This window comes from Pteropus alecto, unplaced genomic scaffold, assembly GCF_000325575.1.
Source record: "Pteropus alecto unplaced genomic scaffold, ASM32557v1 scaffold3, whole genome shotgun sequence".
In the NCBI taxonomy this organism is placed as follows: domain Eukaryota; kingdom Metazoa; phylum Chordata; class Mammalia; order Chiroptera; family Pteropodidae; genus Pteropus; species Pteropus alecto.
The window spans coordinates 41,081,376-41,105,555 of NW_006442484.1; the positions used below are offsets into that span (position 1 = coordinate 41,081,376).

General features: G+C 34.5%; 1 protein-coding gene across 4 annotated transcripts; it reads right to left on the reverse strand.

The window, feature by feature from the left end:
• Nucleotides 1–392: 392 nt before the first annotated feature.
• Nucleotides 393–24,180, reverse strand: CCDC173 (coiled-coil domain containing 173). Of its 4 annotated transcripts, XM_025039504.1 has the most exons (10): nt 22,318–22,747; nt 16,726–16,946; nt 14,613–14,788; nt 12,891–13,064; nt 12,606–12,799; nt 10,489–10,645; nt 8,430–8,569; nt 5,776–5,968; nt 4,919–5,083; nt 393–840 (listed from the first exon to the last, which is right to left on the reverse strand). In XM_025039504.1, exons 4-10 carry the CDS (start codon nt 13,059–13,061, stop codon nt 496–498), a joined length of 1,365 nt encoding a protein of 454 aa, XP_024895272.1. In that variant the 5' UTR covers nt 13,062–13,064; nt 14,613–14,788; nt 16,726–16,946; nt 22,318–22,747; the 3' UTR covers nt 393–495. The 4 variants fall into 4 exon arrangements, with proteins under 4 accessions (XP_024895272.1, XP_006921235.1, XP_015451982.1 ...); XM_006921173.3 differs by lacking the exons at nt 14,613–14,788; nt 22,318–22,747 and adding an exon at nt 23,962–24,180; XM_015596496.2 differs by lacking the exons at nt 14,613–14,788; nt 22,318–22,747 and adding an exon at nt 23,962–24,082 and having other exon boundaries at nt 16,726–16,900.

The window sequence follows — 24,180 nt, forward strand, 5'->3', positions numbered from 1 at the left end:
GATATTATCCAACTATAAAAAGGAATGAAGTGTTAACGGTACAACATAGATAAGTCTTGAAAATATGCTAAATGAAACAGGCCAGAACCAAGACCACAGTATGATTCCATTTATATGAAATATCCAAAACAGGCAGGTCCACAGAGACAAAGCAGATTAGTGGCTGTCAAGGGCTGTGGAGAGGGAGAATGGGGAGTGCCTGTAGGGTTTCCATTTGGAGCAATGAAAAGGTTCTAGAACTAGATAATGGTAATGGTTATAAATTATAAAATATTATGAATATAAATGCCACTGAATACATATTTTTAAATGCATAAAATTCTTAATTTTGTGTTGTGTATAATCAAAATTTTTAAAAAGTGAATTAACCTTGAGTAGTGAAGATCAGACAATTGCACTTAGACGAAGAGCAGCTTTATTAACAAATTATAAGCATATAATTCACTTATATTTGTAGTTCATATTAGTCTCTCAACCTTAAAAATAAACCTTTTTCTACCATGTAAAACCTAGCCTTCCTTTAGTCTTTTGAAAATTAGTATAGTTTGATCCTTGAGAGTTATAAAAAGGGAGCTGGACTCCAGTGTTATCAGTTGTCTGATAGCTGGGTCTTAATCCACCTCTGTCCACAAAAACTGGTCCACGGCCACCTCCAGGTCCTTCTTGTACAGCTTTTATAAGAGGATAAGTATATTTATTTGTTGAATCAGACTCAAGCTCAATTACTTCTCTGGCATAATCCTGAAATTCTTTTTCCTTTTCAGCCACAAGAGCTTCAGTAAGTCTGTAATACTCTAATTCTGCTTGTTTTGCCTGCTTTGCATTAAGTTTATTTTTGGCCTATTGGGGAAAAAAAGAAAATACAATTCACATTGGTAAACAAGATCAATTTTCTAAATATACATAGCATTTCAAATTGTAGATAAAATTTTCTAAACTCACTGATGTTTGACAAGTTGACTTAATAACTACATACTATAATTTTCAGAAATTCTCCCAAGCTTCTCACAATAGCATCATGCTTAAAACTCGTAGCTCAATGAGACTTACCTTAATAGTCTTATGTGATGATACATCTTCAAACAAACAATATAGTAAAATATTTAAAAACGAAATTTAGCTAAAAGCCAAATAACCAAGTTTAGAACCCTGTTTCTGCCATTTATAATGTGTACTTTGGCAGGTATAGAAGACATACCAATTGCTGTCCCCACCCATCCACTACTCTGAAGGAACTCATTCAAACCCACTCTCATAAGTCCCGAATATATCATGTGACCCAGCCACGTAAGATTAGATTGGCAATGAAAAAGTTAAACTAATTACATTCTCTCTTGCTCAAGAATTTGCAGTTGGAACAAATAACATTTATCAGTGTAGGCTGATTAGGAGCTGGGTGGAACAAATAAGCAATCTATCAACATTTCATAAAATTTTTTAACTGTTCATACTTATAAAAACATTGTTCTTTTGACTTTTTATATTATATGAGGTGATTTTAAAGTCTTTTAAAGATTTCTATGAAGTTTTGGTTGACAATGAAGTTTTGGTTGACAACTTTTCATTTTGTCCTCAGCAGCATTTTAAGAAATGCTGAGTTTGTCAACAATTGAGTGATTTTGTCTACTTATGAATATATTTAATATTCATGAAAATATTTTTCAAAATCAGTTACCAATACTTTAGCATAAAATAGTACCCTAAACCTGATATCCACCATAAATTGAAATTTATGAGGAAATAGAGCAACCATCTGAATACAGAATACCAAATTTTTATTACTGAGTGATGGAATTCAAAATTAAGGCTTATATGCTATTTGTTGGATTGGTGACAGAATACCAGGAGTTTGAAAAAATAGAAAATGACATTCAGTAAGCTTTAAAAAAGTCAAAAAAGGCTAAAAATTATTTCATCAAAGGTAAAATACTATAATGTGGGGCTTAAGAAGCAATTGCGATATGTTGATTTTGTGGCAGCTTGTAGAAAGATATTGAGGGAATTGGGAGAAACATTTGAGGTACAGAAAGAAAATGGTAATGGAAGGAAAAGATTACATAATTCATATGATTGGTGCCTCGAATTTGATATGGACTAAGAAATAATAGATTCATAAAGAAACTTTTAAAATATTGGTTAAAGTCCTAAAATTTATAACCAAAGGGGGTAAAGTAACAAGTACCTTTTCAAAGGATGCTAGAGAGCTAGTTATTTTGAAAACTGGAAAATAAAAGAAATAAGTATTTACCTGCCTTTCCTTTAAAAATTGTACCTCAAGGAAACCAAACTGCTGATCATGAAGTTTCTTGAAGACATCAGCAAATGAACCAGGAGGAATGAGAATATCAACATTTTGCCACCTCATGAATTAAGAGATTTAGGCAATGATCACCAAAGGCTGTTTGTTCGTATCACAGAAAGTGAGACAACAGTCATTGTGTGCCTTCTAAAGGAAGTACACAATACCACCTATGAGAAATTTTACCCAAAAACTGAATCTGAATCTGACCTAAATTAGATTTTACATGAAATACAGGGAACATATTACCACACCACAGGGATCCATCCAACCAGCAAAATCTAGACTAATAATTCTAAAAGACAAGCAACCCAGTTTCTTCAAAAAATAAACTGTAAGACACATAAGACAAGAAGGGAGAACTTAAGACAAAAAGAGGTTGGGATATGAAATTAATTTCTTAAATAAAGGATGGGGGTGGAGGAAGAGTTATAGATTAAAAGAGATTCAAGAGACATCAACCAAATAGAATATATGGCCCTTATATGATCCTGATTCAACAGTTTAAAAAGTATTCATAAGATAATTTAGAGGAAATTTAAACTCTGGACATTAATTGTTTTAGATGTGATAATGGAATGGTTATTACGTTAACTTCTAAAGAGTCCCTGAGTTTTAGAGATACATACTGAAACATACATCAATAAAATGATATGATCTCTGAGATTTGCTTCAGTATAATATGGCAGATCCTACTTAGAAAGGCTGCATGAGGAGGCTGGCAAATTCCCCTCTACAGGTAGCAAGTTTTATTATTAATTATTAAAATCAAACATTTCAGAACATTAGAAAGTGACCATGTACAGGCAAATACTTGAGAAGTGTTTTCACATGAAAAACTGCTGCTAAATTGGGTAGGAACTGCAAGTTTATGGCATACTTGTCTGGAGAGCATTGCCATCCCTCCAGCTCAGGTGATGAAAACTTACAGATTTACTGGACAACAATGGCAGACTCAATTTGGGCTGGGTAGCAAAGCAGCTAGAAATTTAAGGGGGAGATTCTGGAAGTGAGACAGTTTTGAAAGGCTGAGATAATAAACTACAGACTTCCCTGACTAGCTGATATCAAACTACACATTTACATAAGAGACCCCAGGGAGCCTAGCAAAAATTAAAAGTCTGGAGGAAATTGTGAATTTGCTGTTCTTTGGAATACCATTAAGATGGCTATTATAAACAACAAGAAAACCAACAACGACAAACCCAGGAAACAATTTGTGGAGAATCTGGAGAAAATGGAATCCTTGAACAATGCTGGTGGGAATGTAAAAAGGTATGGCTGCTGTAGAAAACAGCATGGTGGTTCTTAAAAAAAAATTAAACACAGAATTATCATATAACCCAGGAATTCCATTTCTGGGTATATTAACAAAAGAAAGCAGAAACTCTAACAGATATTTGTATACCAAGGTGCACAGAAGCATTATTTGCCAAAGCCAAAAGATGGAAACAACCCACATGTCCACTGATGAATGTATGAATAAACAAAATATGGTATATACATACAATGCAATATTATTCAGCCTTAGGAAGGAATGAATTCTCACACATGCTGCAACATGGATGACCCTTGAACACATTATACTAAGTGAGATAAGAGACGAAAAGCACAAATGTTGTATGATTCTACTAATATTAGATATCTGGAATAATCAAATTCAGAGAGACAGAAAGTAGAACAGTGGTTACCAGAGGCTGGGAGGAAGGGAGGATGGAGAGTTGCTGTTTAATGGGCACAGAGTTTCATTGTATGATGAAGAAAAAGTTACGGATATGGATAGTAGTGATAGTTGCATATCAATGTGAATGTACTTATGCCCTTGAACTATACACTTAAAAATAGGTTTAATGGCAAACTTTATGTTATCTATATTTTACTGCATTAAAAAATAATAAAATAATAAAATAAAAATAAAACTCAATAAGCTACCAAACCACCCATTTAAATAATTAGCAAAAGATTTGAATAGACACTTCACAAAAGAAGGCACACAAATGGCTAAAAAGAACATGGATAGACGTTCAATATCTTTAGTCATTAGGGAAATGCAAAATAGCACGAGATATCACTATACTATAAGAGTTAAAATCAAAGGATGACAATACCAAGTGTTAGGATATGGAGCAACTTGTTTTCATATACATTGCTGGTAGGGATGGGAAATGGTACAGCCATTTTGGAAAACAGTTTTTCACAAATAATTGAATGCCAGATCCTCAATACGTGTTCTAAAATCTCTGGTACCCCTACTCAGCTCAAATATGAAACTACAAGATCCCAATCAACATAATCTCTGGGTTATAGCAATAAAGAGAGGGGAAAATAAAATGAAGAAAATAAGCATTATGGCATTCATATTTTCTTCAATATTTACTAAAGCACAATAGACACCAAAGAAAGGTAAATACTTGTGCAAAAGACAAGCCTAGTATGGGAACTTCAATACAGATAAAAACAAACTAACTCCACATTTCTTATATATCTTATTGTGTCATAACCATAATGACTATCTGATCTTACTTGACAAAGAAAGCTGCTTGGGAAACAGAAAACTGGCATGAACTCTATATTACATATTTATTCCTAAACTAAGTATAAACATTTAGGAATAACTACCATTTGCTGAATATGGGCATCTTGAATTTCTCGACGTTCCTTGTCAGCTTTGCGTTTTTTCTCCTTTTCATGCTCCCAGAAAATCTGATCTGCTTTCCTGATAGCCAGCAATTGTTCTTTAGCCTCTATTTTTCTTTGTCTTTCTTCTTCCTCTTTATTTTTCATCTTGATGTGAAAAGACAAAGGAAAACATTAAAACCATTTTTAGCAACCAGTGCTCTCTAAACAAGGCATGGAATCAGAAAGCTCCAAGCAGAAAGTCAGCGAGGAGCAATGCAAGAGCAGAAAATTGTAGGCACCTGAGCTGATTCCCATGTGCCCAGTTTACTTTGGTTTTATTCTATTTCTCGAATATCAGGAAACACACAATGAGAACAGAATGATATTAGTTTAAAACAAAAATATAGGGCCATAAAAGGAATATCTTCCTAAGGTAGAGAAATATTTGTAGATAAAAAATTTATTGCTACAATATGTATAACCTATTCTAAAAATTTAAGTGCTAAGATAGTCATATAGGAAATTCTGAAGGACTAAGAAATATAGAAATGCAGTAGAGTGATTTTTATTTGATTTGCCTTAAAAACATTCAAATGAAAAGTATATTAAATGATTAAGAATTTTTGCATTTCAGATGGTTCTGAAACAAGAGATGATTACCTGGCATCTATAAATACATTATTCGTAATTGATTGTCATGTCATCTTGTGGTCTGATTTCAAGAATACAAGAAAATTTATACATTGTTTTTCAAATCTGCTATTTTTTTGTCAGAGAGGCAGAGGGATTGTGGAAACCACAGTGAAAAGGGCTTAAATTTGTTTTTTATTTTTATTTATCATAATTGAATTGCTTACCACAATGTCTCTATATTCTGCAATTGCTTTTAATTCTGCTTTGTTTTTTTCATATTTCTCTTTTTCTCTTTTTTCCCATTCAGCCTCAGCTTCTGCAATATCTCTAGCAATAATCAAATCTTCATTGTCAAGTTTCTCTTTTATTAGTTCGCCCAGGAATTTATTTATTCTTTCTCTGTGTTCCTCCATTATCCTATAACAAAATAACTGTCACTTGTCAAATCGTGAATAGTCGTGCTATGGAGCCAATATAATCTGAGTAAGATGTTTTATATAGTCTTTTATAAAACTAGAAGGAATCCCATTGCTCCTTATATATATTGATTGTTTTAAGTGCAAATTATTTTTTAATACTTCATTTTTAGAATAAAGTATGCAGTAGTCCCCCCTTATCTGTGGTTTTGCTCTCCATGGTTTCAGTTACCCATGGTCAACCATGGTCCAAAAGTATTAAATAAAAAATTCCAGAAATAAACAATTCATAATTTTTAAATTGCACACCACTCTGAGTAGTGTAATGAAATCTCACTCCATCCCGCCCAGGATACAAATCATCCCTTTATCCAGCATATCCACGCTATATACCCTATCCACCTGTTAGTCACTTAGTGGCCATCTCAGTTATCAGATTGAATACTATCATGTGAGAATGCTATTCTAAAAATCCAAAAGGAGTAATACATATAATATGGTCTCTTATATGTGGGTGTGCATAGGAAATAGTGTTTAAATTCTCTATAATGAAAAATATTTTAAGATACTTTATTATATTATCCTGTTTCATGTCGGCTTAGGTTAAAAATAAATCAGAGGCTTTTCTTTAAATAAAATTGCAAAATATCTAGTAAAAGTTATCAAAATTCTGAATAAATCTATCCTCTCACAATCCATGAAACTGGGTAAGAGGAGATTACTGTATTTTTTTTAAAGGAATGGGGCATTTTTATTTAGGAGATTGGGCAAAAAATACTTTTAAATTTTGATGTGACAAACTCAGTAAATTATTGAGTAAATTTGCAAAGCAACATGGGAGGAACAATAAGAAAGGACACAGTATTATATTATCCTGTTTCATGTCGGCTTAGGTTAAAAATAAATCAGAGGCTTTTCTTTAAATAAAATTGCAAAATATCTAGTAAAAGTTATCAAAATTCTGAATAAATCTATCCTCTCACAATCCATGAAACTGGGTAAGAGGAGATTACTGTATTTTTTTTAAAGGAATGGGGCATTTTTATTTAGGAGATTGGGCAAAAAATACTTTTAAATTTTGATGTGACAAACTCAGTAAATTATTGAGTAAATCTGCAAAGCAACATGGGAGGAACAATAAGAAAGGACACAGTGCATGCCTCAAAGAAATTACAATCTAAAGTGGAGAAAAGACATTCATGCAAATAACTATAAATGCAACAAATGATAAATGCCATGAGAAAGCTGGAAAATGATATGAGCAAATTAAAAAAAAAGAAAGCCTTCATAGAAAAGGTGACATTTTATCTAGGCTTTCAAAAACATTTTAAACACTTTTATTAATTGCCTACTATGTGCCAGGCACTATTCCAGGTGCTGGGGACATAACAATAAAAACATTAAAAATCTCTGCACTCATGGAGCTTTTATTATAGCGGGGTAGGGGAACAGTAAACAAAACAAATAATTAAAATAGTGTTATTTTATGCAATGAAGGAAAAAAGCAGTTAAATAAGCAATGTAGGGACTGGGTTTGAAATCTTAAAATAAGCAATGTGGGGAGTGGGGTTGTAATCTTAAGGTAGTCAGGGAAGGCCTCAATGAGAACACACTGAGTAATGATCTGAAAGAGTTAAGGGAAGGACAGGGTGAAGGACGAAGAGCAAAAGAAACAGAGAATAGTAAGAGATGAGGTCTGAGAGATAAGGCTGGGGTGGCTGGGAATTAGGATGGGGGTAAAGCCTTATGGGCTGTAGCAGAGACTCTAACTGTGATATAAAGCCATCAGAGGATTTTGCACTAGGGAAAAGCATGATAATAGACAGAAACACAAGGTACTGCAACTGGCTTCTTACTTTCCTCTCTCATGTCATCCCAAACTGCTCACTAAAGTAAGCAATGACCTCCAAATCTGATAAACACTTTATTTAAACATCTCATTTAATCCCTCTCTTGATCTAACACTGATGAGTGCTCTCTTCTTACTGAAACTCTCCTCCTCTGCTGTTTCTCCAGTTTTCCTCCAGTCTCTAGAAATTATTCTTTGGTCTTCACATTATCTCCCTTCTCCATTTGACCCTTAAATATGGGCTTCTCTAGGGACCATGCCACCTTCATTTCTTACCTATTCACCCTAGCTTAGGTCACCTGTATCCACAGCTGCAACTATCACTTACATATCAATGGCTCACAAAGCCATCTCCAACTCATACCCCTCTCCTAGAGCACAGATTTCCAGTATTTCCAACCATTTACTAAACAGATGTCCTCAATATTCCAAGGGAACCCAACTCACATGCCCCAAACTGAAATTATGTCACTAAAAGCCCTAGTCATATGTAAAATAATGAGACCTTTATTCCTAAAGGCAACTCTCATATCACAACTTCTAATTAATTATTAATAATTTATTAATAATTTCAGGTAGTACTTTGTTAACATAAATCATTTTAAAAGCTTACCTGAGTGCTCCAGCTTCTTTTTCTTCTGCCATTTGTGTAAGACGCTTTTTTGCTTTGATAAATTTCCTAATCTTTTCATCTTCCTCCTCTTGGTGCTGCTGTTCTACGGCTTTGATGATATTTTTATCATTCATATGTTCCTTGGAGAAAAAAAATTGTGTATTATCCTATCACAAAGAAAAATATCTTTCAACAGATGAATATCTAATAAGAATCTGTCAAATGGGCACAGCTTCTGACCCAGTTATTTCTCTCTTGGAAATCTGTCCCAAAGATATCATCAGAAATGTGCATTAGCTTTTATGTACCATGTACTTCATCTCAGTTATTTATAATGGTGACAAGTTGAAAAACAACCTCTAAATTTTCAATAATGGAGAAATAGTTAAATAAGCTATATTCACAGTGACATGAGAAGGATACAAATAATATAATTGGTAAGTAGGACGGGGAGCAGAATATAAAACACATAGCATATTTTAGTTTTGCAAATATATATAAGTACAACTTTATAATGTATATATAACTAGAAGAAATGTATCAAATGTTAACAGTAGTTATCTCTGGGGTATGAAATTATAGATGAGTTTTACATCTTCTTAATGTTTTTCTGTATTTCTTTGCAAGTATCTAATTTCTTTAAAATTATGCAATTAAAAATAATTCTATAATCAGAAAAAATACAATGAATAGATACAATTTTCATTTAATGTTTGAGTAGTTAATATGGTCACGTGGCACACACATTAAAAATATTTAAAAGAATAAAGTGTTCTTACACCATCCACTATCTACCTATTCCTTATTCTCCCCACCAGACTCATTTAACTAGTAGGTGGCAGAGTCAGGATTCAAAACATGGTCTGTCCCATTCCAAAGTGACTTGGAGAGATAAAAATATTGCATCCACGAACCAAGAATAAGATTTTGTATAAAAGGAACAATAAGATTACAAGTAAACTCTTAGAAATTAAAACTTTGATAAAATTAAAAATTCAAAGAAGGCTTGAAGACAAAGTTGAAGATAACTCTCAAACAAAAAACAAAAATGGCAGGAACGATTATTGTCTACCCAAGATTCTTTCTTCTGCATCAGTAGCAAGACCCAGATTTTGTTCATCATGCTCAGCTAAAAGGTTGTATTTACAAGCTTTCTTTTCAGCTAGGTGTGACTACATTATGACCAATGAGATTTAATGGAAATTGTCAAGTGGGACTTCTGGAAAAGTTCCTTAAAAGGAGAACAGATAGGGCACTCTCTTTTTGTTCTTCATCCTTTCTTCCTTCTTGCTTCTTTCAATGTGGATGTGAGGGTGGGAGCTACAACAGTCATTCAGGGCCACAAGGCAACCTTAAGGACCAAAACCATCTATGTTCCAAGAATAGCAAACCAAAAAAAGAGAAGCTGTTTCAGTTGAGCTAAATCCTCAACAACAACCATGACAAAGAGAGAAAAGGTCTAGAACTGACGAATCAAGATACATATCTTTAGAACTTTATATATATTTTTTAAATATATAGGTTATTTAGAATATAATTTTATACCAGAAGAAACAGCTAAAATAACTCAGAAGTGGTTGCCTCTGAGAAGCAGAAGGGGTGAAGCAAAGAAGCAGAAGGGGTGAAGCCTTTTGGTATTATTTGACGTTTTAACTCAGTGCATGTATTACTTAAGAATAAAAACTAATTTAAAAAAATGTAAAAATTACAAAATAAAATAAATTGCAACAGCCATAAAATAATTACCATTTACTGAGTACATAATAGTGCAGCAAATACTGAACATATATCGCCCCATTCATTCCTCACAACAACTTTCAATTTAAGGATAAGAAAATTAATTCCTTTGAAAAAAAGTTAATTCTCTTCTCCCTTTATTGTTCATATACATGAACATCCATATAAAACCATAGCAAATACTGCTCCACCAAAGTATACTCAGAAACTCAACTTAATAGCAACTTGCTTTCTACTTCACTATTGCTTATTAAAAAATATATTAAATGTTAGGCATTGGACTTTGTACATATTTTGAAGAAATGCTATATTTTCAACTTACAAAAAACAGTCTCCTGCTTTCATTTATCTCTTCTTTTTTCTTATCTAATTTTTTTCTCATTTCTATTTCATATAATAAATGCTGTTGCTTTATTTCCTCAGCATCCTTTTCTTTATGTTTTTTCCTTCTTTCTTCTTCTTCTTCACGTTCCTTTATTCTAAAGCAAAACCATAATTATAATTGAGAGCAAAGCAGAAAAATAGGTTATATTTTAAAGAAATAACTTATATTCTAACCTGGAATGATCTGAAGCTATAAGAGAGAAATTGTAGATTTGGCAGGGGACAAAAACAAATATATGAAGAGCAGTGATTAAAACTAAACCCAATCTTGGTTAGCCCAGAATTACAAATATTTTCCTTTCTTTGAAATTTGATTCATTCCTCACTAAAATTAAGTCCTACACTAAATTCAAATGTTCCTTTCCTTTAGAAAGAACCAGGTAACTAAATGAATGTATGATGAAATGCAAAGTCCCTAAGCCCTAGTGCTTCTTAGTGCTTCTCAATTTCAGCACTAGACGATGCTACCTAAGCTATGGGTCTAACCCCTCAGGAGATGGTGTTTGATGGAAGCTGAGGAACGAAAGTTTCTTTATCCAACTGGCCACTTTGATTGCCATTCTTCCTTTAGACAATATTAACGAGCTATTGATGCCTTCTGAGTGGTAAGCCATCAAATGCTGGTTCTCTCACAGGACTTATACATGAGTTCTTCAGATAATCCAAAGCAGTCTCCTCACTGCAGAGTTCTGATCTGAGAGATTTAGCTCCAGCTCTACCTCTTCAATCCACCCACTAAGACCCACCATCATCAACACCAGGAGCTTCTGCCATCAGTAGTTTATTGCAGATTCTTAGTGCTCTCATCTAGCGGCCAAACCTCCTCATCCTGGCAAGACAGCTGAAGCCTGAGATGTCTACTTGCCCATGCATCCTTGTCAGCCAATCAACAATTATGTGGGCTGCTCCACTGCTACTCTCCATCTGCTACTGTCTCTAGCTATTTTCCTTCCCAAACAGGTGGGCACAAGGCAGATCAACAACTCACTTAAATGGACAAAAAGACTGAGGAATAAACATTTCTTTCATATGTGCCCAATCAAAATTTTTTTTTCTTGTTGTCTCTTCGCTTAACTTCAGGGAGGGGAAAATTCCCTTCCGCTGTGCCATGAAGGACTACACAGTTAAAGGAGCCAGTTAGTCCCCTATGCTATTATTAAGGCAATTTAGTACAGGAGAGTCCTAGTTGATTCGTCTGTACAGAGAAAGCAGCTTTAGAGGCTGAGGGTAGGAGACAGAACTTAGTGCAAAGGGGCATGAGGGAAATTTGGGGGGTGATGAAAGTGTTTCATATCCTGATTCGGAAATGGTAATACAGCTCTATTCTTTTTAAAAGGTTAATTTTCTTTAATGTAAATTATACCCCAATGAATCCGACCCCTTCTACTACCACCATCAAAAAAAAGTCTGTATGGCTATATACTAAAACAATAATGGATTACTGTGGTGGATTAGATTACTGTTCAAAAAGACTCTCTCATTCCCCATTTCTATGGGAGTCTATTTCTCTATTGCACAGTTGTTAGGTGTGACTTGCTTTAGACTCGGGGTAAGCCAAGTGATTTCCCTGACCTTTGCCTTTGAGTTTAGCCATGGTCTTACAAGCTTGGGCTCACTCTCTTGCATCTGTCAATATCATAAGAAAAGTTCTCTCAGATGGTTGCTGTCTCTTCATCCTGGACTTCAGAATGAATAATGCATGGAGCAGATCAGAGCCCTCCCCATAACAATAAGCAAACACAGCCAGTTCTGCAGTTTGAAGAAAATCTGCCCAGCCAAGCCTAACCAACCCACAGACACACAAGAAATAAATGTTTATTGCTGAATGCCACTAGATTGTGTGGTTGTTTCTTATGCAACACTATTGTGACAATAGTAACCAATCTCTGGGTAAGGGAGTAATAGTGATGTGAACAGTGATTTTTAACCTCTTTCTTTGTATTTTTTCTACTTACTAGGTATTTTAGTATGTATTACTTTTATAATCAGAAAAAAAAGCTATATCCATTATAGAAAAAGAGGAAGGTACAAAAAAGGTAATTTATGTGTACATACTGTTTTAAATGATCATTGGCAAGAGCCACTCTATCTCTGCGTCGTTTTTCTGCTTTTTCCTGTTCTTCTTTAAAAGCTTTTTCAATGCTAAGTTTCATTTGTTCCTCCCATTTTTTATCTGATTTTATTTTGCTCTTCTGAGATTCAATTTGTGCATCACGTTCTTTCATGACTCTAGTAAGAAGTAGTCCGGACTACAAAACAAATTGCGTATTTTAAGAAAATAAAGTCTAATTGTGTAAATATGTTAAATATATATAAAAATATAAGAAAACCAAGTAGTACATGAAAGTTTTTCACTCTTTCTGTCTGGTAAAATTGATATTGCTTTGCATATTCAATGGCCTTTTTTCTTTCTCCTTGTTTGTGTATTGCTTCTTCCACGTCAAGAATTTGTCTTTCTGCCTCTATTTCTTCATCACGCTTCTTTTTGGCTTCAAGTTTCTGTTCTTTCATCCCCTGTAAAAAAGACAAAAGCAGTCTTCTGTTTTCATTTTTCAATTAATTTTACATAATTTAACATTATAATCTGATCATTTGAGCTTTCATTATGAGTCTTTATTGTATTTGCATATATTATTAAGTAAAACATTAGATTATACTTATGAGTTAATTTTTTAATTGACTTTTTTAGGTAGGTAACATGTTTACATGGTTCAAAACCCCAAAATATTATAAAGGTATACAATGAAACTCCCTCCAATCTTAACTTCTATCTGCAATCTCTAAGATAACCACTATTATTAGTTTCTTGTGTTTACTTCCAAAGTTCCTTTATATATTTGCATAATACCTATTACTATTTTTGTTCCTTTTAAAAATCAACAGTAACATTATTTTGCATGCTCTTCTATACTCTGAGGAATCTACAGAATGTCTCATGTCAGATGAAGTCTTTGTTCTCATTTTTGGGTCATACTTTCTACGTCTTAAGAAAATCTGAAATCTTGAATATATTCTGACTTATTTTTAAAGTTTTACTGTTTTGCTTTTCACATTTGTCTTTAATCCAGCTGAAATTAATTTTTGTATATTCCGTACCATAGAGACATAATTTTATCTTTTTCATATACCAATTACCTCAGTATCAGTTATTGAATTCCTATCTGTTTCCTTCTGATTTGCAATGACATTTCTGTACTATATCAAATTCTCATATATAACATGCATTGTTTCTAGGCTCTCTCTTCTATTATTTTGTCAATCTCTGTACCTATATTGTAGTTTTTATTACTATATTTCCATTACATTTACTACATTTCCTCTTCTTTAATACCCATGGAGGTGTAAAGTATTATGTATAGTGTGCTATTTCTGTGTAAAAAAAAAAAAATAGGGGATATATTGTACTTCCCTATCCCTTTAGGGATCAGACTTTATTTTTTAGAATATAATTTGCATATACCCTTTTGGTGTATAGTTTTACAAATGCATACAGTTACTTATAGAACTGTTCCATTCTCCCAAAAATTTCCCTCAGCCCATTATAGTCAATCACTCCCCATATCTGCAGCCCCTACAATCACTGATCTGTTTTTCTTTCCCCATAGTTTTGCCTTTTTCAGAATGTCATGTATTACATATATGCTATCAGTCATGATATAATTCTTCCCTCTTCTAGAAAAAAGAGAATAAATAATGAACACTGTTCCTAAAGCAAGGTACCACAAGTATTCTATGTACCTTTCTCAAAATAAATAATGTATATTGCAACATGCAATATTTTTTTAAAAAAGGAAACATGAAATGTTTAAAAAAAAAAAAGGATGAGAACTATCTGGACAGATATTATGCTTACACATAGTTTTAATAATTCTAAAAGAAAATAGGAAAACAACCCGCCTCTCAGTGCCTGAAATGATATAGGAAAGTGTAAAGGGGAGGTGGGAATCATCTTTTCTCAGTGTTTTCCCCCAGGTGAGATAATAAAAGGAGTCAGAGAAAAGATCCCCACTTTGAAGTAGCTTCACACTCAGGTACATGGAACCAAACTGTGGGTTACTATACCTCTTAGATAGAGAATCTAGCAGCAGCACAAAGAGAAGCACAGCAAAGACACTATGTAGTTCGAGAGAGAAAGAGGCAGACAAATCCAAGCTTCATAAAAATAAGCTGCCTTGGTTCCTCGTAGTTTCATGTCCTGTCTTTCTGAGCAATCCTTCGTAACAATAAACAGCATTACCCTGATACCAAAACCAGACAAAAACAGTTCAAGAAAACTACAAATCAATATCCCTCATTAACGTAGACACAAAAATAACATTTTAGCAAACTGAATCCATCAAAAGGATAATATATCATGACCAAGAGAAGGTTATCCCAGGAATGCAGGCTTGGTTCAACATTTAAAAATCAATCATGTAACTCACCACACAACAAAATGAAAAATAAAAACCTTTTAATTACCTTAATACACACACACACACACACACACACACAAAAAAAGGACTTTATAAAATCTAACAACAATTGTTTAAAAAAAAGATACACAGCAATTAAGAGACAGAAGGCAATTTGTTAAAATCAATTAAGGGCATCTACAGTACCTACCATAACACTTAAAAGTGAAAAATTGAATACTTTAACCCTAAAACCAAGGAAAAGGTGATAATTTTCACTCTTAGTACATCTATTCAATATTGCATTGAAAGTTCTAATTAGTGCAGTAAGACAAGAAAAAGAACTAAAAGGCATTCAGATTGGAAAGAAAAGTAAAATTATAATTTCTGATATCATGATTGTCTATATAGAAAATCTGATGGAATCTACAAAAATGTTACTAGAATTAATAAGAATAATATTGCAGGATACAAAGTCCATATAGAAAAAAATTAATTGCATTTCTATAGCTAACAATGAATAACAAATTGAAACTTTAAAATATCATTTCCAATAGCATTAAAATATGAATTACTTAGGGATACATTATGACAAAAGATGAATAAGACCTATGCATTGAAAACTATAAAATATTGCTGAAATTTAATAAGACCTAAATAAATAGAGAGAGATACTATGTTCACGGGTCAGAAGACTCAATACTGTCAAGATGTAAATTCTCTCCACATTGATCTAGAAATTCAACACAATCTCAATAAAAATTCCAGCTGGTTTTTTGTAGAAATTCACAAGCTGATTCTAAAATTCATATATAAGTGCAAAGGACATTAAAATAGCCAAAACAAATTTGAAAAAGAACAAAGTCAGAAAGCTAATATTACCTGATTTCGACTTATTATTAAATCTACAGTTCTTAAGGCAGTGTGTTATTGGAATAAAGATAGATGAATAGATCGAGGGAACAGAATGGATAGTCCAGAAGTTCCCCCTGCATATGTATGGACAACTGAATTTTCAACCAATGTACAAAGCCAATTAAATGGGAGAAAGTATAGTTTTCAACAAATTGTACTGAAACAGTTGGAAAGTCACGTGCAAAAAAAAAAAAACTTCAATTCATACCTTATTTCATACAAAAAATTAACGAAAAATCAACCAGAGACCTATATATGAGACCTAAAATTTTCAACTTAGACATAGGAGAAAATCCTTGTGATCCTGGGTTAGGCAAAGACTTCTTAGATAAGTTAGATAAGTCACTAAAAGAATGATCCATACAAAAAAAACTGATGAAATTTAAAGCTGTTCTTTGAAAGATACTGTAATGGAATAAAAAGCCAAGCAACAGACTGGGAGAAAATATCACTCAGCAATAACGACAAAAATCAATAACTGACATATGCAACATGAAAAAATTTCAAAATAATTGTGCAGAGTGAAATTTATAATAGAAAGCAGATCAGTGGTTGCCTAAAGGCAAGATAGGAGAGGCAGAGAAGAGTGAAAGTAAAATAGGGTATGAGGAAACTTTTTTGGGATGATGAATGTGTTCATTATCTTAATTACAATGATGGTTTCAGGGGTATATGAGTATGTCAAAACTTATCAAATTGTACACTTCAAATATTCCCGGTTTATTGTATGTCACTTATACCTAAATAAAACTGTCGAAAATGCATTTCAATGCATTTTTATATTTTACATATAGAAATATTTATGAGTACTAAAAAAGAAGAGTAAGTCTTCTATGTATATGTACTCCTTGGTGGTTAATACTTACCGCATATGTATTAGTCCAATGTTTTACCACTTCTTGGGATCGGATATGCATTTCTTTCTTGGCCTTCCTTTCTGCACGAAGGCATGCTGCTTTTCTTGTCAAACTATCAAGGCTATCTCGAATCCTTTCCCATTCATTGTGTGGAATTATGGCAACCTGCTGGAGATCTTCTTTGCTAGGCAGAAGTGGATAGAGAACTTGATCTTCAGAGTTCTTTATTTCTAATAAAGTTTAAAAAATGAATATTAAAGACTTTCAAGAGGAGCCAAGTGATATTTTTTCTCAGATATTTCTGTATTGGCATGATATCTGGAAATTGTTTCAAATAATAATTTTATTCTTGTTGTCTTAAGAACAGCTGGGATTAAGAGGAAAGTATACAACACCTTGAAATCAGAAGACATAGATTTGAGTCCTTGCTTGGTCATTTCCTTACTGCGTAAACTTGGGCAAGTCAATAAACTTCTGGGAGCCTTGGTATCAACATCTTTAAAGTTGAGATCAATACTACCTACCCCAATAGATTGTTATAAAAGCATTTTTCAAAGTTAACCAAGTAGCAATTTATAAATGGATAACCTTGGGCATGTTCATCTTTGGGAGTTACAGACATTGTGACTGATTGATTCAATTCAACCCCTTCCTGAGCAGCGGCAATGTAATTTGGAGAACTGACTACGGTTCCCAGGTTGGGCCTCATTAGTTTAAGAATACTTGCATCTCCCTTGCCAATAATTATTTCTGTAATAAGCAAACAAATAGGAGAAGAGGTTTATGTGAGACTTTTGGAAAAGTTCTTCTTTGTTCTTCTAGGAGAGACATCTGAGAGTGACTCTCAAGCTAGATCTAAACAAGTAAGCATAAAGGTCTGATAGGCAGCCATCCTATGATCACAGGAGGAAGCAGCTTTTTGATGAAGCTGTTACTGTGAACTGCAAAGAGGAAACAAAGGAAGCACCTGGGACAATGAGGATCTTCAGATCTACCAGATCTGAAGCCTGGAGTTCCTGTTATATGAGCAAATAAATTTCCTTATTTTTAAACATGATTGAGTTGGGTATTCTGTTATATGAATTCAAAAGCATCCTAAATGACAAAATGGAGCTCATAACAGCTCCTGTCTGAGAAATGTTCCTACCTTTTTAATCAATTGAGATTCTTAATTATAAACAACCACACTCACTCTAGCTAGTTTAAGCATAAAAGAAATCTATTAAAAGATATTAGGTAGCCAGAGAGTTATCCTTGGAAGATACACATGCAAAACATCACAGAAACCACATCATGAGATTCCAGTGAAGGCTCATGGCAAGTGGCATTGAGCAGACACCTCAACTTGCCCACTTAAAACTCACTCCACTGGATACCATATATCTGAACCTTTACCAGTGTTACATCTGAAATTGGTACATCTTTGCTGCCACTCTCCCCAGAAAATGGATTTGACATGCTGTTTGCTTCTTCATATCACTCTCTTCAGAATATAAATCTAGCCTGTGTACAACTGATTGGTCCCATGCCTGTGCCCTAGGTACAAGGGAGGCAGAAAAAATAAATTCTGTCTTCTATTTAAGGAGGTAGGACTCATAGGAAGGAAATTCACCAAAACAGGAAATTCATTTGAATAATGTTGGGTGGCCATAGGCATAATAAAGGTAGTAAAGCACAGTCGGTAAGAGTATGTATTATGGAGACAAATCACCTGGACTTTTTCTAAACAGACTACATACAAACTATGAGAATCTGGATGAAATTACTAAACCCTCTAATTCCATAATTGCAAAGTGGAGATATTAATAGTACCTACTTTATATGGTTGGCATAAGAATTAAATGAATATATGTAAATAATTTAAAATAGTGCTTAGTATACAATATGTTCCCAATAAATATTAGCTATTATTATTTCTACTATTTTATAAGAAGAATGAAAAAAAGTAAAGAGAAAATCAGAAGCAAGAAATCATATGGCTCCAGAAAAAATAATTTACTGAGAGAAAAGCTGCCAGGATCAATTAGAATCTTCTTAGCGTTTGAATTAAAGATGATGGGAGTGAGAAGTTGGTTGATAAACTAAAGTGTGAGTTTAGAACCACCCACACCATCTTGCCTACTACATACCAAGTCTCTACGTACAGAATAAAGCCAAGGAAAGCTGAGAAGTAAAACAGTGTCCTGGATCAAGTGATATCTAAATTCCCAAGTATGTGAGCCAAAATATTCCCCTTCTGTTTTAACTACAGTGAGTTAAATAAGTCATTTATAACCAAAGTTATATATATAAATATATATATGCACATATATGTAAATATATATATATAGCCTTGTAACATATTTCCTTTGTTTTATCTAAACTGGCTCAACTTTGTGTTACTTATAATCAGAGGTTAACTGAACAAAGGCCACTAAGGTAAACCATCTGCATTTTGATTAACATATTGTTAGGCATATTAGTATATTCTCTGACCCAAGAGTTGTTCCAGTTCTTCAAGATGGCAAGTAAAATTGAGAAAACTTAATTCACAAAAATACTAAAGGGGCTGGGTGGACCACATAGCCTTTATCAGCAGCAACTGCTTCCTACACAGCGTACAGTGGTGTGCAGGCTTTGGAAGCAGTGGAAAGAGAGGAGGATGTCAGAAGCTGTGGAGCGCACAATGTGATCCCTCCTCTGTGATATCCAACTCTTCAGCAGAGTAACTGCATTCGTGAGATGTTTTATTCAAGATCTTTACATGGACTCTGACACAGGAAGAGAACAAAGAAAACAACCACAAAAACAGCAGAAATGGGCAAACATAAAGAAATAAGAAAACCCACAGAAAGTTTGGGAAAGGGTTTTTACTCTAAGGCCACTGAAGTTGAGACAAGTTCTCTCATCTCTTTGAAGATCAAGAGAGCCCTGATTGATATCAGAGCTATGGATGATTTCACATATCCATGCTTTAATCTACTAGATTGATGCAGAGTTCAGAGGGTAATCTTATTTCAAGAGTCCTTCCTCACAATGGCTCTCATTCAATACTAGTAGTGGCTGTTAGAGAAGTTAAACAGGTCACAGCTGATAGAAGGGACATGAAAGACAGATGGACAGAAAAAAAGAAAAAGAAAGAATATGAATAAGCAGACTCTCAAGCAGTAGAGAGGGGATAAAAGCAGTTGTAAGTGACCTAAGGGTATCTAAATCAGTCCATGAGCCTGTCATCATCAACAAATTTTTCATGGTTTATAAAATCTCTTTTTTAAATTGAGATATACTTCACACATCTTAAAACTCACCATCATAAAGGATAACATTCAGTGGTTGTCTATTCACAAGTCTGTGCAACCATCACCGCTAATTCCTGAACATTTTCATAACCCCAGAAAGGAACTCTGTCTCCATTAACAGTCATTGCCCCATTCTCCCCTCCGACAGCCCCTGACGACCACTAATTTATTTTCTATCTCTATGGATTTGCCTATTCCAGACATTTCATATAAATGGAATCATACAACATATGGCCTTTTATGTCTGGTTTCTTTCATTTACACAATGTTTTCAAAGTTCAATCATGTTATAGCATATACCAGTACGTGATTGCTTTTTATAGCTGAATAATATTCCATTGTATACATGTATCACATTTTGTTAGCATTTGGGTATTTCCACCATTTGGCTATTATGAAAAAATGCCACTATAAACATTCATTTATAAGGTTTTATGTGGATATATTTTCAATTATCTTAAGTATATACCTAGGAGTAGAATTTTAACTCCATGTTTCACCATTTTGAAGAAGTGCCAAATTGTTTTCCAAAGTGTCTGTACCATTTACATTCCTACCAACATTGTGTGAGGGTTCCAATTTCTCCATATTCTAGGCAACATTTGTCTTTTTGTGGAAAAAAAGCATACACTGTATGCTCATAAATACAGATTTGTATTTCTTATAGTTGAAATATCAGAAGAAAGAGAGTTAGAAACAGAAGATACATTTATACTGTCTTTTATGTTTACTTATGTACCTACCTTTAATGGTAGTCTTTATTTCTTAATGTGTATTTGAGTTACTGTCTAGTGTCCTTTCACAGCATTGTGAAGAACTCCTTTTAGTATTTCTTGCAAGGCAAATCTGCTAGCAGTGAATTTGCTCAGTTTTTGTTTACCTGGAAATATCTTAATAGCTCCATGAATTTTAAAAGATGAACATATCAACCTGCTGTTAATCTTAGTGAGGCTCACTTGTATATGACTTGTTTCACTCATGCTGTTTTCAAGATTTCCTCTGTCTTTGGCTTTTGACAGTTTGATTATGATATGTCTAGTTGTGAATTTGGGTTGACCATTGAGAATCAGTGAGCTTCCTGAATGTGTAGGTTAATGTTTTTTCACCAAATTTGGGAAGTTTTTGGCCATTATTCAAATATTTTCTTCTACTGCTTTCTTTCCTCCTCTCCTTCTAAGACTCGAAATATATATGTAATGTTTGTATATTTGCTATTGTCTTATATTTCTCTGAGGATCTGCTCATTTTTATTTTTTCTTTCTTTTCCCCAGACTAGATAATTTCAATTGATGTATCTTCAATTCCCTGATTCTTCTGTGAGCTCAAATCTGTTACTGAACCCCTTTAGTAAAATTTTCAATTCAATTATTGGGCTTTTCAACTCCAAAATATCTTTTTAGTTCCTTTTTTATAATTTCTACCTCTTTATTGATATGCTCTATTTGGTGAGACAACATTCTTAATATTTTCCTGTAGTTCCTTTGACATTTTTTTTAGTTTTTTGAACGTATTTACAATAGCTGCAAATTTACATAAGTAAGTTGTTTAGTAAATTTAATATCTACTTCCTCAGGAACAGATTCTATTGAAACTTTTTTTCCTGCGTATGGGCCATACTTTCTTATTTCTTTGCATGCCTTGTCGTTTTTGTTGAAAACTGTACATTTTAAATAATATGTGGCAACTGTAGAAGTCAGATTCTTCCCACACCCAGAAGTTGTTGTTGTTGTTGCAACTGCTGTTTGTTTAGTAGATTTTTCTGAACTAAATATGTAAAGTCTGTATTCTTTGTTGTATGTGGCTACTGGAATCTCAGCTTTGTCAGCTTAGTTGTCAGCTAATGATTGGACAGTTTCCTTAAATGTCTTAAGTAAGTCTCTCAGCCTTTGCCAAGGAACTCTCTGTGAGTGGTGGAGCATGACTTTAAAGCTCAGGCAGACAGTTTATAACTGTTAGCCTTTACTTCTTTCTTACACAGAGCCTCAAAGTCAGCCAGAGGTGAAAGCTTCAGGTATTCTCAGGTCTTTCCTGAGCATATGCTTAGCCCTATCCAAGCATCTGACCTTCTAGACTCTCAGGAATATATAGGGAGCTTTCCAAAGTGCTCTGTGGGCATCACATTTCCCAGGTATTTAAGTTTCTTGATCATCTTGTTGTTTGTACCCAACTGTTATCACTAACATAGGCAGCTGTGATGTTAAAAAATGCCATTGATTCTTTTAACAAACATACCTGGTGAGCTCTGAGTCAGATCAAATAAAGACAAGCCTTGAGAGTAGGCTTTTCCAGGGAACTACCAGACAGGTCAAATAATAATAGTTACCTGGGAAATAGGCTTTAGAAGAGATCTAACCATGTTCTGCCCCCTCCACAAGTTGCTGAGGCACTGGATTTCACTGTGATTTCAGTGGTTTTCTGGATTACCATAAAGCTGGGAGAAAAGTAGGGGACTAGAGCAAATTAAAATGCAAAAAACTCACTATTGTTACCAAGATTCAGCTTTTTCTTGATAAACACTCCCCAATTGTTGCAAGCCTTTGGTTAACTTCCTGAGTTCTCAAAAAGTTGATTTCGACTATTTTTGCCAGTGTTCTTTTTGATTTAATAGAGGAGAGGATTTTTGGAAACTTTTATTCCACTACTCTGGCTGATATCATTCCACTAAATCTTTATGTAATGATTACAGATAGCTGTCTACATATCTGAACCCCTCTCCTACTTCATCCTCTTCCAAATGAAGATTACAATTTAGCAGTAAGGCTCAGAGGAAAACTTTTGGATCAATTACCACAAAACACCTATCAAGTAAATGTAAGTCTTTTAGTGCAGTACTGAATATGTAGGAAAGTGATTATGTTGGAGTAATTGTGTTTTTTCAATACATGCCACATGGGTACTGTCTCTCTCCTATTTAGCATGACCCTCTCCCGCTACCTCCTAAGTCCTTCACTAGTCCTACCCACTAGACTGCAGGGGGCCAATCCCCAGGCCAAAGACTGGTAGTGGTCCTTGCCTGTTAGGAATCAGGTCACACAGCAGGAGGTGAGCAGCAGGTGAGCGAACGAAGCTTCATCTGTATTTGCAGCCGCTCCCCAGCGCTAGCATCACCACCTTAGCTCCACTTCAGAACTTCAGGCATTAGATTGTCATAGGAGCACCAGTCTCTGATGCCAAAAAGGTTGGAGACCACTGCTGACTAGAGGAGAAATCTGGCTCTCACTTTGCTTCTGGCACAAGAGGCTTTATTGCTAGAGAAGTTCAAGCATTGACATGAAGATAGTCCAAATTCCCAAGGTTCTAGTTGTCACCATGACATTAATTGGGAATTACAGACTTAAGAAACTAGAATGGTTGGGATTGATAAAGAGATCTTTAGATATCCCACTAGGCTCCTTGTATTCCAAAAACGAAATTTTATAACAGGTCATCTGAATAACATTACCTTAAGTAGCATTATTTTTTACACTCTATCAAAGCATTTGCCCTAGGGTGAGACCTTACCTTCACTTTGGAGATAAGAAAACTAAGACACTTTCCTTCAGAGACTTTCATAAGAGAACTCTGTAGATTCACAGTAGAGCCAAGCCTTTAATGAGGTCATTGATATTTCCAAAAGATATTCCAATTCACTCAATGAATAATAACGCTTAAGTGCAAGAAAACTCAGCAAACTCCGGAATCTTGGAATTGCAACTGTGCAGCTTGAGAACTGAACCAGCTAGTCAGTCGGGTCAGCCTAGTTCTTGTCTTTTCTCCACCTCTATTTATGTAAACTTTTCCTACCTCCCAATTAACCTGAGGGCAAAAGTGACTAATTTACACAAACCCAACGATGCCCATGGAGCTGCTTTCGACTTGGTGGAGTCCATTTCACCTGGACTACTAAGCACTCTCACTTGGCACCCTCATCTCTGACCCATACGGGCCAGAAACAACCTCCATGCCGGGATAGGCGAGTTTAGCTCACCCGTGCTTTCCTTCGCCTGTCCACAGCGCCTTCCGAACCGCACCAGCATCTCTGATGAGGTGCCCGTGGGGCTCTCAGATTTGGAAATGCGACTCGCACACGGAGTCGGGAGGCCGCCAACCTGCGGACTGTTTGGCAAACCGCGCAGTTGCTTAGCAACACCGCCGGAAGTGACGGCAGCTGTCGCCAAGGAACGAAGAACACGCGGTAGTCGGGCGT